The 13,758-nt window shown below is 40.7% G+C and overlaps 1 protein-coding gene across 1 annotated transcript in view; it reads left to right on the top strand.

Annotated features, from left to right (window-relative positions):
- atrnl1b (attractin-like 1b) overlaps window positions 1-13,758 on the top strand; it is a 92,913-nt gene that overhangs the window by 30,015 nt on the left and 49,140 nt on the right. The window contains 4 exon segments of the mRNA XM_071527843.1: window positions 66-299; window positions 2,031-2,168; window positions 5,189-5,282; window positions 12,731-12,783. Coding sequence (XP_071383944.1) covers window positions 66-299; window positions 2,031-2,168; window positions 5,189-5,282; window positions 12,731-12,783 — 519 coding nt within the window.

The following is a 13,758-nucleotide window of genomic DNA, read 5'->3' as shown; positions in this document are numbered from 1 at the left end:
GATTATTTAGCAACATTTCATGCACAAATGTAACACAACGCCTCAACCCCTCTTCTCTCCATCAGCCCAGAACTGTTCGGGCCTGCGGACGTGTAACCAGTGCTTGGAGCAGCCCGAGTGCGGCTGGTGCGGAGATCCAAGCAGCACGGGACGGGGCCTGTGCATGGAGGGCTCCTACCGGGGGCCCATGAAGAGGCCGGCTAAACAGGGCCAGCAGAGCCAGTCACAGGACATGAGCTTGGAGCCGGCCATCTGCCCGAAGGACAAGGGCTACGAGTGGGCCTTCATTCACTGCCCTGGTGAGAGACATCCACTTACTGTCACACTGAAATGATAGGCCATATGTCATAAGTATATGTATGTGTCAGATGATAGAGAGAGCTTTGATTACCTATTGACTATAACGTCTTAAGTTTCAAGAGATGTTCTTATCAGGGATGCCTATTACACCATCCCTATGCAACTAATCCCTCCCTATTGACTCCATGCAACCTTAGTAATGCTATAATGCTCAAGCCACAGTCTGTGCAACCACATCATGTAAGCTGATAACATACTTACTGCAAGTTGTAACTTGAGAAGCTCTCAGTGTGAGGAGCTCTCAGTCATTGTCATATCAATAATGTGATAAACCTTGAAAAATTTAGTGCTATATTGTGAGATGTGAGGATACATTTTGTCAAATCTAGAAGTCATGCATAGCTGATTTTGCTCACCAGGAAAGGTGAGAGTATGTGCATTAGGTCTTTCATTTTATCAAGCCTGTAGAGCTGAAACCCTATGGTGCCACTGTATTTTATGTTTAAAATGGTATTCCTTTACCCTCGAATAGTCCTGTCTTTACTAGTGGACATTCAAAACTGTATCTTATATACAGAGAGTGGGGCACAGCTTGACACATTTTGTTTTTAAATATTGTTTGAGTTAGAGTATTTTTTTAATATCTGGTTGTAGAGATATGTCTTTGCTGCAGTGACATACCATAAGTAGACCTCTATAACATACCAGTCATGTAAAGTTCAACTGAAAGTGGTAGAAGAAATCTTACAACTTACCCCAAAGAAGGGGTTAATTGTACCAAGCTACAAGGCTTAGTGCTACACACCTAAGAATGGCTGCAAAATCAACACAAACAAGTTTATCTTAATATAAATCAGTGTTACATGAAATGAACCCTTCTTATTCTAATTACAAAATTATCTTTGTAATTTCTTGCCAATAGGAGGCTTATTTATATTGCCAATGGGAGGCTTAACTGTAGGTTCATCAAACTCCTTGGTTGATAACAAACATCTAATGGCTGCAGCCATGTGAAGAATATTGAAAAGGCAAAGCCTATTTATAAAGTAATATTTGTTATGACATGGCAGATATATAACGTGCCTCCATGCTCCACCTCCCAAGCAGTGAGAATGAAGACTGACTGACTTACTTCCCTGTCTGTTATTGTCTTTTTGTGCCTCACTCTTTAAATAAACAGTAAAGAGAAAAACAACCCCAGCTAACAGCTCCTGTGAGTTTGGCTTGTGTAAAAACTATGCTGAGTATTAGCCACTGGGAGGATGATCCAAAATGATTATGTGAATTACACACACACTAATTGAAAATCACTCTATAAAAATACTTATGTGAAGTGAAAACAACACAACACACTTCTTGCAATGAATTAAAACATAAACATGCATTCTTCACATCAGAGGTGGATGAACGTGAGCATGTTAGCAGAAATTCACCTTCCTTGCCCTGAAACAATTAAATTCAAAATCCATTTTAGTTTTGCCTTGTGTTGGTTTGTTCTCCACTCTCCAGTATGACCCTATTAATACACTAAGGATATTATACCTCTATGAAACACGCTGACCTCTGAATGGGCTTGATTCAGAATTTTTCAGGTTCATTTAGCGTTTTTTAAAATGATATGTGGTTGACTAAGCAATTTCAGAAAATTGAGGCAATGAGGGCACACAATATTCTGAAACTCTGACCCTGCTGTCACATACATTTAGAGCCTGTCTTTGTTTCCTCCGCAGCGTGCCAGTGTAACGGCCACAGCACGTGTGTGAATGGCAGTGTGTGTGAACAGTGCCGTAACCTCACCACTGGCCCTCACTGCCAGACCTGCATGCCTGGTTACCACGGAGACCCTACCAATGGCGGCAAGTGCCAAGGTGAGAGCCATATCATTACAGAAATTAGAATTATTCTGCACACACACACACACCCATACAGGTTTGCATGGATTTATTTATCTGCATTTTGGTCAAATGGCCTTTTTAAAGTCAAGTGGTGTGCTAAATCTTTTTGTTTGTATTCACCTACATACAATGCACTTTCTTACTTAAACCTGTGATCACTGTCCATTTTCAGAACCTGGTCAAAATTAAAAGTACCACCTGCATTGAGGCTTTCTTTGTCAGTAATAACTCTATAACAGTTTGAGTGTTTTTTTTCCATAGTTTTTGTCCTCATCCCCTAGAAGAAAAGCCTTCCATGTTTGTCATGGTGGAAGAAAATGCCATCATAGATGCCATTTAAAATCTTCCCATAAATACTGAAGTAGGATCATATCTGGGTATTAATGAGCCCTTGGCACTTTGCTAATATCATAATTTTCTTCCAAACATTGGGTGAGCACTTGTGCCTTATTGATAAGGGCACTGTCACCTTAAACTTCTTCCATCAAGAAAGAAATGCATCATGGGAAGAAAGTGGTTACTCAGAATAGTTATGCTACTGATGATTACAATTTAGCCTAGTCCTCTTAGAGATGATTTATTAGGAGGAAAGTCCTCACCCTTCCCCGGCTTTATCAAGTGCTTCCTTTATTTGGACTAGACCCTGTATGTGTATCTGCAGTAGTGCAACATGTAATAATTAGTTACATAATTAGTTGTAATGTGTTGTGTGATGAACATACAGTAATATAGTATCATAACCAATAGAGGGCACTATTGTGTATTGATTAGAATGTGTGAAAATGCATTGGGCCTGTTTGATTAAAGGGAGAATCAATCCATATAGTGAATAGGCTTCATGTGTTTCAAGATTGAATGTCAACAAAAAACTGAGAGAGGTTTCTGGTATTATATTGCTGATTGTGGCAAGTCAGTTGAAATATCAGTTTTACTCAAGACATTGGAATCTCAATATTGTCCAATATACTGTCCTGACATTGGAACCAGTATAGACCGGATTTGCTACTCTGTGTGAACTGAAGGTGAGGTTGAAGGTGAAAGACTCCGTTCCTGTAGTATCATATCGTATATAGTATCGTTCCTGTAGTATTTTTTTTTCCACCCTAAAACCCTGCACTGAAAATAGAAATATGTGTAATCTTGATTTTGGTTGACTTTCCCTTTCAAAATTGGTTGGTTCTGGACACACACACACACACACACACACACACACACACACACACACACACACACACACACACACACACACACACACACACACACACACACACACACCTCAGTAACACACCGTCACAGTAATTTTAGATAACGCAAGAGGTTTGGTTAAATGCTTTATATCCACACACGTAGGCTGACAACTTACTATTTACACCCATTCTCCACATTAAATCCAGCAAGCATTATGTGCTTTGCTTTCAAAACCAAATTGCCTTGTAAATAGCAGGTTGCAGTCACTCAAGCAAATTTACTCTGAATGCACTGAGCAGGAGACACAGATAATAAACCTGCATTATGTATGTACATCACTGTTCAAAAATCCAATCAAAACAGTTTGAGATTTTAAAAAAAGGCCCTTCAAAATGTAAATTATCACAACGTTACAATTACGTTTATTGAAATGTGTGGGACTTTGCCTTTCACACTGCCATGTTTCCTCACCCGGCAGCCCCACCCTAGGCACAAGAGTGTTTGAAGCCTGCCCCAGGGTGTTTTGTTATTGAATGAATTGGAGATTGGCCGAGGAATGGTGTTGGAGCTTCCTTGTCAGGAAGAGATTTGCCCATGCCATCCCATTTGAGACATGAATAGCATTCCTGAGAAATGATGTGTAGGTCATTGTTTGAATTGCTGCACATGGGATCCACACACACACACTCACACACACACACACACACACACACACACACACACATACACACACACCTGGGAGCTTTGTGGTCTCAGGTATAATCTGCTAATGCATACGCTATAGCCATTACATGTAAGTGAAACTACACAGTTGAGCACCTGTGAAGGAAAAATTCTTATGGCTGTCTTTGCTTTAGAGCCCGAGGAAAAAATGACCCAAATTCATTAAGTTCCATTATGACTTTAGCCATGGATTCATGCTTTCATTTGAAGATAAGGAATCCATTGCATAATGACCTAGTGCATATTCAGTTTTTTGTATTGCGTACATTAGGCATTTAGCAGATCCTCTAACCACCGTGACTTGCTCAAAGTGAAATTAAATTAATGTGTCACCAACACCACACACTGTCAGTGAGGAGCAGGAGATAGAAGGACAAAGTGCCAAGGCAGTCGATTAAATAAAAACATTCCGGTCACCAGAAATACTCATATGCCCCGTCTTAGGAAATGTGCTAAGAAGGATGTTTAGCACTGAAAGACTGTGGCCAGTGACCCTGCTGTAATAAACCTTTACAGTGTTGAATTTAGGTCATTGAGAACTGAAAGGAATGGGTCAGTTATTGTGCCGTAAATGCAAATCTGAAACAGTGCTACAGCGCCGTACTGTATGAGCCAATTCACTCACGCTTCGCCCATCCGCTGCTGCACTGCTTTGATTCCATGTAGGCAACATTACCATTTTTACATAACGTGGTTTTAGTCTAAACACATGCACAGGCTATAGTGGTGTCCGAGCTGGGGGCCATATTTTTCTCCTCCGTGTATCATAACCTCTCCAGCTGAAGGTCAGCCGTTCTTAAGCAGGGGGAGAATACTAAAGCATCTGTCTGGGTTTTCTGCTGTGACATGGATGGTGGGAATTGTAGGCTTTACTGTAGCCTCAGGATAGCTTGATCTAAGGTTTAAACTAAAAGTGGAGATGTGCAAGCGAGCGTACATACACAAAAAAAACCCCAAACCCTCACTTTATTCATCAGCGTGTAATGCTAATCAAAAACCTAACTGTCCCTCTGTTCTCTCTCTGTCACTCTCTCCTTTCTCCCCCATCTTCTTTCCCATCTGTGTTGCTCTGCCCTTTCCAGCCTGTAAGTGTAATGGTCATGCCAGTGTGTGCCAGGTGTTAACTGGCAAGTGCTTCTGCACCACCAAGGGGATCAAAGGAGACCAGTGCCAGCTGTGAGTACTCCACATGCGCACACACACACACACACACGCACACACACACACACACACACACACACACACAGAAATGTATTGTGGTATTGTAGTATTTAAAATGGCCATGTATTCCAAACATCATCCTAAAATTTTGCGTCTATGGCAGCACGCAAACAAATACGAAGCAAAAACGTATACGATTTTGTGGAATAGGCTTTCAATAGCTATACATCAGGTTATGGCCAGCTTCTCTCATTAAAGACCCTAATTCCAACCACATCTAGCAAACTTTTGATGGGCAATACAGAGGTCAAACGGGGGGTGTGCTGTCGATGTCCCGACTGAAATCGCTGACTTAAGGTAACGTCAATCAAAAGTGAGCGTCAAGGCTGCCTGTCGCCTGGCCAGTAATCTCTTGGGATGGAGCCCCGAGGAAACGCTGAGGGCTATTTCAAGCGCGACAGATTTTGACAAGTGAGACAGATACATATGGGAAGGTGTTATGTGCCGTTTATGATATTTTGGGTAAATTGTGAAATAAAAAAAAAATGTATATTGGTTCTTGGATTCCAGACGTCTCACGTATTAATGACCTTCTTGTGTCTTCATTGACACACAAAACGTATGTATGTGTGTATATATATATATATATATATATATATATATATATATATATATATATATATATATATATATATATATATGTTAAATGTGTATACTCACATTATGTGTATAGGAATTTTGACACAGTCTTACTTTCAGGGACCCTTTTCTTTTAAAGTCCCCATGAAATGAACTCCCATTACTTTTACTTCCTGGCAAACAGAGTATCTTTCATGGTGACCTCATGCTGCACTAGTAGGTGTAAATATAAATTTCCAAACCAATATAGCCATCCGATTTTTGAACAGTCCTGCCCCTCCGCACCCCTCCCATCCAATAAAACAGCCTTTCTCTCCCTGACTCATATTCCATTGGTTTAGACTTGTGAATGATCCCTCACTGCATTGCGTCCCGCCCCAACATCCTGTTTCAACAGGAAATCTGTCAAATCCAGGAAGTAAAGATGCCGTTTCATGGGGTCTTTAATTACAGAATGGGTTTCAAAGGCTATAAGGTCACAGGTTACACAGAACATAAAGAACCCTGTAAATTTTCAGTCCAAATGAATTAAATTACCACTGAAGTTAGTTGCATTAGATTTTCATGACGCAGCAATCACAAGAACATGGATTTCTGAGCACTCAGAGCAGCCCAGTTTCTACTGGTGTGGAGGATGGGATGCTGTAATGATTTGGTGGTGTAAACAGAGAGAACCATCACTTGGTATTATTGGCCTTCAACTCCACCTCGAGGACGATTTCTGCTGACACGGTGGATTCTCCTGGTGCTAGAGGACCCTCTCTCGTTATCTATCTGCTTTCCCAGTTGTAAGCAGAATGGACACTTAAGTTTTTAATACCCCTAATGCAGTAGGAGTTATGGAGGGGTCATTGGCAAACATGAGCACGCACACACACACCCACACACACCCACACACACCACGGCACAATTTTTCTCTCTTTCTCTCTAAAGCAGTATACCCTCAAAGTGTCTCCCACACTGTACCGACTACAAAACCACTGTCTGCCTGCTGTGGCTGGTCTACACGTGTGCATGCATGTGTGTGTGTATGCGTGTGTGTTTGCGGGCATGCTAGTGTATGTATTCACTCTCCTCATGTTCAGGTTGTGGCCATCTCTACTGGTTCAGTCAGTGTTTTCACAGCATTTTTACATGTAATTGAAGCCTTTGGACAAAATGTCCTTTCGTGTTTAGTCAGATTTTAGTCGTGTCATATTGATTCAATTTAGTCATTTTAGTTTAAAATGGCGCATGACTTAAGTCAACAGAAATAACATTACCTTGTAACCTTCTTCAGCAGCAACTCTTTAACTTGAGATTAGACAATTTAGTGTAGATTACACAAACATTTAGACATTTACTGTACATTTCCAAATGTATCTGTTGGTGTGGGAGCTGCACACATTCACATCTAGGAGCTGTGTGATAGTATAGTGATGTTGTCATGTCGAGAAATAGGCATCGCACTCTGTATGCTAATGTGAGTCTGTGATTGGATAATAATAAGCCACATCTGTCACAATAAGCATGTGTTTACATTTGCTGGTGAGTAAAACTAACTTAATGTCTGTGATTGGATAATATAAGATACATTTTTCTGAGGTTTCTGCCAAAGTAATAAGCTGCAGCGTTTTCATATACAGTAAATGCATGTCTGTTTTGCTGCTCTCTGATTGATATAAAACAACAGTGATTCAACCTACACCCAGTTCATGAAACCTTTTACATTTGCTGTTCTAAACACCTCTAGTGCAGGAAGTGATGTGTTTTATGTTTGCTGCAGCGGCAACAGCAGTTAGTTTGGAATAAACAGAAGACAAACTAGGTAGTTGGCATGAGCAGTGATCGCCACCATGGCTGAACAGACAAAGAAAACATTGCTACCAACAGAAAGTCAAACTTCATCAACAGAAGATCCAAGGAAAAATCAACACAGTACTGGACTCACTGCTTGACTGTGAAGTGCAGTGCAAAATCACCACAGCAGTGACCGCTTGGCATCAAAGATGTCTCACAGATTGCCTCTTTAACAAAACATTGATTTTTGTTCCCAAGGATAGCTCGGATAATTGTCTCCTGCAAGAAGGCAGCAGCACATAAGTTACATGAAAAAAGAAGATTTAAAATAAAACATTATCTAGTAAACATATTCACAAAATGCAAGCAAAAGCTTGCACAACAATAACACAACAAAATCAGAGAGGGAGAAAGAGACAGAAAGAAAAGAAGAGGAAATTAGTATCCGGAGTAAAAGGGGGGGAGGGGGGATTTCTTCAAAGCATCAACACTTTCTGTCGACCTTAGAATTGTGAATAAATAAATGAGATCTTGCACTAATGAGGAAATGTCACATTTATCACTGGCAGCAGATGGAATGCAATGCAATGCAGAGCAACACTCAGATAGCAGGTGGCTAACAGATGATGCAAACGACTCATATTTTCTACCCCACAAAATCAGACTGGAGTATCAGAATAGGCCAGTCACCAGCAGGCTGATCATCATCACCCATTTAGAGGGAGGAGCTGCCTGTGCAGATAGGGAGCCAGGGATGAGGAAGGTTCCTTTCCCAATGTAACCCATTACTGATTATCATCTTAAAATGGTAATCAGTAATGCAAGCCACTAGAGTATGTAGTTAATTTATTCCAATTTAGAGAATGTGATTTGATTAGTGTTGTCATTACATTACATTACATTACATTACATTATTTCAGGGGCTGTAAAGTTATGTTAGTGTCTGTAGTCTCACACTCAAGATGCCTTTTCCCATTCAAACATGTTTGAGTAATCCAACAAGTAATCACCTATTTTTTACAAATGTAATCTGATTTATGTGTGTGTGTGTGTTTTGGCGGTTGATGGAGAGATAGAGAGAGGGGGGGGGGGGGGGAGGGGGGTTGTTTACAGTTACCTTTTTGTAATATAATTTCTGGTATCCCATTACATGTAATCATTTCCTCTCTGACCCTGCCAGCCGGAGCATCCCGCACAATAACCCTAAAACAAAGATCTCTTCACCGATTCCTCTGCGCAAGGGTACACTCCCTTTTCAACAGATGTACACACATGTGCACACGGGCACTTACTCGCACACGTGTGCTTACACACATGCACCGCCATCACCACCAATGCCATTAAGAGCTCAAAATAATAGCTGCAGTAATGAAGCGAAGGGTGCATCAGTGCAGAATAGAATTGTCTTTGAAAACAATTGATGGGGGCTGTGCTGCGTTACAGTGATGAGCCACACAACAGTGGTGAGGGGAAATTTTTTATTATGATGCTCATTTCCATGCATACATTTTTCAGGTCCTCTCCCTGTGCTGGAAGTAACAGGGTTAGCTCTGAGAGCGTGCACGTGTATGTGCATGCTCCTGACTGCATATGTGTGAAGGACATTGTGTAGGTTCATAGCACATTTATTTTGTTTGTGTGTGTGTATGTGTGTGTGTGAAGGATATAGCAGAATTTTGTCCGTTAAATCAATGTGTGTGTGCACGAGCACATACAAAGGTCCAAGTCAAGTGTAGATCAAATTAAGATACAGTGAAGGGGATCGCCTGAAGTTCAGATGTGTGCACGCATGCGTGCAGGTGTAGATTAAATTAAGATACAGTGTAGTGAAGTTGCATTATGTACCGCGCTACGAGAGTATGTGCGTGTGTGTTTCGCCATCTGAAAATGCCAGGCAGCTGAAACACCCAAGGAGTGATGTTCTGCAAGGTTCAAAAGCCTGTGGCGGCATTTGTCCTCCGTTCTTTGTACCGTGGTGAAAGAGCACTCTGCCCTGTCCTTCCCTGTTTACCATTAACAGTGTGAGAGGCAGAGCTCGTCTCGCCCCGCTCAGTCCCCCGCCCCCAACGCACAGCTGATGTGATGGATCCTTCCGGTGAACTACAGTTTGAAAAGCCTGGTTGATCAGGCCAATTAACGTTGTTAAAGCAATGCATTAGTATGTATCTTTGTGTGTGTGTGTGTGTGTGTTTACCCTAGGGTTGTACGATATGAGGGGAAAAAACGATATTGCTATTATTTAAATTATTTATTGAGTTGAAGTACGTATATATACACAACGTATGAGTTAATATCTCCTATTTCCTTGTTACAAGGGTAAAAGCACAGAGTCATTGGTCCACTAGAAATTGGCCATTAGGATGAATATCCCATAATCTCATTATAAGTGAAACCATTTAGGCTAATTTCAAAAATGTATTTACTGTAATTGGCTTGGAACGCTCAACAGAACTGCAGAAAAATAGGGCTGTCACAAGACTCTATGAACAATATAATATAAATATAAAAAAATACTCTTAATAGCTCAAAATATTTTCAGCAGCAATGCCTCGAAGCACATTATCATAAAGCACATTTTTACAACAATGTTAAGTGCTATTTCATAAGGCATTATCAGGTGTTGAATGTGAGCTTGGGTTACACTCTTAGTGCTTAGGAGCGTAGTAGTTTTTGCTATGCATTCTGAATTAATTTCTCAATGGTGTTGTTAAAGGTGCTGGAACAAGCTGGTTGTGTTTCCTCGTGTTGTCGCTGCATCTGTCTGACAGTTTTTGCGTGGTACCTTTTAGTTTGTGATCACGTTTGCCTCCTAAATCCAAAACCAAACAATCCAAATCCAAAAAACTGATGTTGAATTCTTTTTTAGGGACTGAATCATCCTCATTCACTGTAACATTGTTACTAACAACCACCTCCTCCTCAGTGGCATTCATGCGTTTCAGCTGGCTTGCTTCCCTCCTCCGCTCTCTAACTATCCGGCTATCCTCTCACTGACTGTTCGACACTCCGTCTGATATTCGCATTCTAACGAGTTAGTTTTAATTGGTAGTATATAAAACAGAATAATTGTTGAACAACATCTTAATGGTGTAGATATCTTGCATGTTCATATTTCAATTTCAGCTTGATTCATTGTGCAACCCTAGTGTACTCATGCCTTTTGTCAGGTAGAGTACAGCAAAATGATGGCAAATTAGCTCAAAGTAAACTGCAGCACAGTTAAGTGGTTGAGAGATTGCCTTTGTGTTGTGTTGTGTTTGAGAGAGAGAGAGAGAGAGAGAGAGAGAGAGAGACAGACAGACTCATCACATGCATTTACTTGCAAATCTATGCACATTTCAAACTACAACTGGACATTACCAAAATTATATCGCTTGGCAGTACTTCATTTAAAAGTCAAACGCCATGCTATTTTGGTCGATGCTGCAAAATCACTTGGCGTGTGAAAACTTTGGTACTCCTATTCTTGTGATTATGCTAACTTGACCTAAAGGTTTACATTGTGTTACTATGGGTTGAGCAAATTGCATGACCCCAGGGCCCAAGAAACCCACTGAAAATCTGCTCTCTTTAACAGATGCAGAGGCATCAGTCTGTGCAAAGCAAAGTGTTACAGTAGAACTTTGTTTATCCAACTCTGCGGGAAGGTGTTGGGAAATCTATCTGAAATTTGAAATGCCTAGTTAAAATTTAGAGACCAAAGCTAATTCAAAATACCAAATGAACCTGGATAGATAATCTATAGACTGATTTTAAAGAGGAGTGTGCATAGGAGGTCTGCTTGAGGTTTGAGTGACTACTTCTTGTAAGAAGAATGGAAGAAATGTCCTTAATCCAGATGTGCTAATGTGATAGAGACTCATCCAAACGGAGTGAAGGTATACAAACTCTTAAACTAAAACACCAAGGTTCTGGTTACTGTATCCAAATGAAAGTGAAAGTCTGATTTAATGGATTTTCAATGGCTCCATACACACAATTTTCAAAGTGACCATATTATGCTTTGCTCTCTAAAATGATCTGGTAGACTGGTGTGTTATCAGTCTATAGTTCAGTTACATAAGCTTCTGCTCCTCATCCTTGTGCATGTGGAAAACACTCAAAAGGAAGAGAAAATGTCTACAGTTCATACAGCACACTAAACATTGTACAAAAGGAATATACCAAAAGCAAGACATTAATCTAAATTCATAATATAATTGCAGTATCATGGTGTAGCCTGCTCATGATATTCTACTGCTATTAAACCAGAATCAATATTTTGACCTAATATACTCAGACCTCTGCCAGTGACTCTAAAGTTATCTGAAAACAGTCCATCTCCAAAATATAACTTCATCTCAACCAGTTACAATCCCAGAAAAAATTAGGTTCAATTGTACAATATTTCTATTGTCAATAATCAGTTAATTAATTTTTTCAAATTGTTCGTGAGGTCACTGGAGGAAGGCTTTAAAATTGGAGCTGCAGTCAACTGACAATGCCATGCATTGCCTGCAGTTGACTTTTTGTACAGAAGGCAAATTGAACCACTGGTCATTGGCTGCTAACTGGCACCGTATCACCTTGAATTCGAATATGTCTCAGAGATCCATCCCTTCAAATTAATCCACCCTGAGTGGTGAAGTAGGGCTATTTCTATGTAGGATTAGTTATTTCACACAAATATCCACCTGTATTAGTTTAGTTTGCTTGAGGGATAAAACTTGGTTCATACTTTATTGAACTGTAAAGTTGCACCTGAGATGCTGCATCCCAGCTTGGTTCTGTGCTCTGACCCTTCAGGTGATATGTAAGTTTGCTGCGGATCACTGTGTTGGCGTGATAAAGAAAAAATAAAAAATGCAGAAAATTCTAATTAACTTTTACAAAATAACAGATTATTTCCTCTTTGTCAGAACTAAGAGAATTGATGAGGCGCCAACAGCAGGAGCTAATGCGCTGGCACTTGGCACGCACAGCTCCTGATAAGAAGCATTCTTGCTATCAATCTGTTAGTGCTCTTCTTCATCTTGTTCACTCCTTCTCTGTTTTCCTCATTGCAGATGTGACTCAGAAAACCGTTACCTTGGCAATCCACTCAGAGGAACCTGTTACTGTGAGTAATTCTCCACCGGACAGCTACTTACTGGAGAGACAGCTCATACACACACACACTCACACACACACACACACCACACACACACTTGGCCATTCTCTTCCGTCTCTGCTCTTCTCTCTCTCCCTTTCTCTCTCAGATCTCATATGTAGCATTATGGCTGTATTTAGCAAAGCAAAAAGTAACTTAAATGTCATTAAAAGCGGGTCTTTTTTTAGGAGCTGTCAGGAGACTTTCAGATCCAACTTATCTAAACAGATCTGGGAAAAAAAGTTTTGTGAATTCATATGTATCCTCCAGATATTAGTATCAAATAATCTACAGTTAGTCAGTCAATTCATCCATTTCCTCCCTCTTGCCACTCTCACTGCCTTCCACACACCCTAGTAGGCGAATGACTCAATTAGATTGATTAGTCAAGTAGTTATATACGTCCGCTCCAGGTTTTTTTCCCACAAACTTCTACACTTCCACTCTTCTGCTCAGGGCAGATGGAGCACTTTGGCACTTTTGCACCAGGGGCACTTGTGTGGTAACAGAATGACTTGTCGTGAAAATGTCAAGTGCATCAGAAGGAGTGAGTGATTGGGCTAATCAAGGAGACAGAGGAGTCAAAATCCTCCACTTGTCTACTCACACACTCACTCACTCATTCATCTGAGAAGTTGGCTAAATGTTAGTTTGCCCAGAGTGAGAAGTACAAGTCGCATACATCAAGGTAAAAGATTCAAAAGGCCAAAGGAGCCACATGCGCGTTTCTGCGTTTATTTGCATGATGTGTGACTTGGAGCATTGTCCTTCACTATACTGCAGTGCTGAGTGATTTGTTATGAACCCCTGTTCACCACAGCAGTACAGACAGCAGTACAGACAACAGTCCCCTTGCCAAGGCTTTGTCCCTTTGAAATGCCACAGCCTGACACCCATCTTAATGAGGGAAGACGGGAACCAAAAGCCTGGACATTGTTTTAACCT

This window comes from Centroberyx affinis, unplaced genomic scaffold, assembly GCF_046629955.1.
Source record: "Centroberyx affinis isolate AG114_WGS23_722 - 3 ecotype Tasmania unplaced genomic scaffold, CSIRO-AGI_Caff_v1 ptg001581l_1, whole genome shotgun sequence".
NCBI lineage: Eukaryota > Metazoa > Chordata > Actinopteri > Beryciformes > Berycidae > Centroberyx > Centroberyx affinis.
The sequence above is the reverse complement of the archived record's forward strand: the minus strand, read 5'-3'. Positions and strand labels throughout refer to the sequence as shown.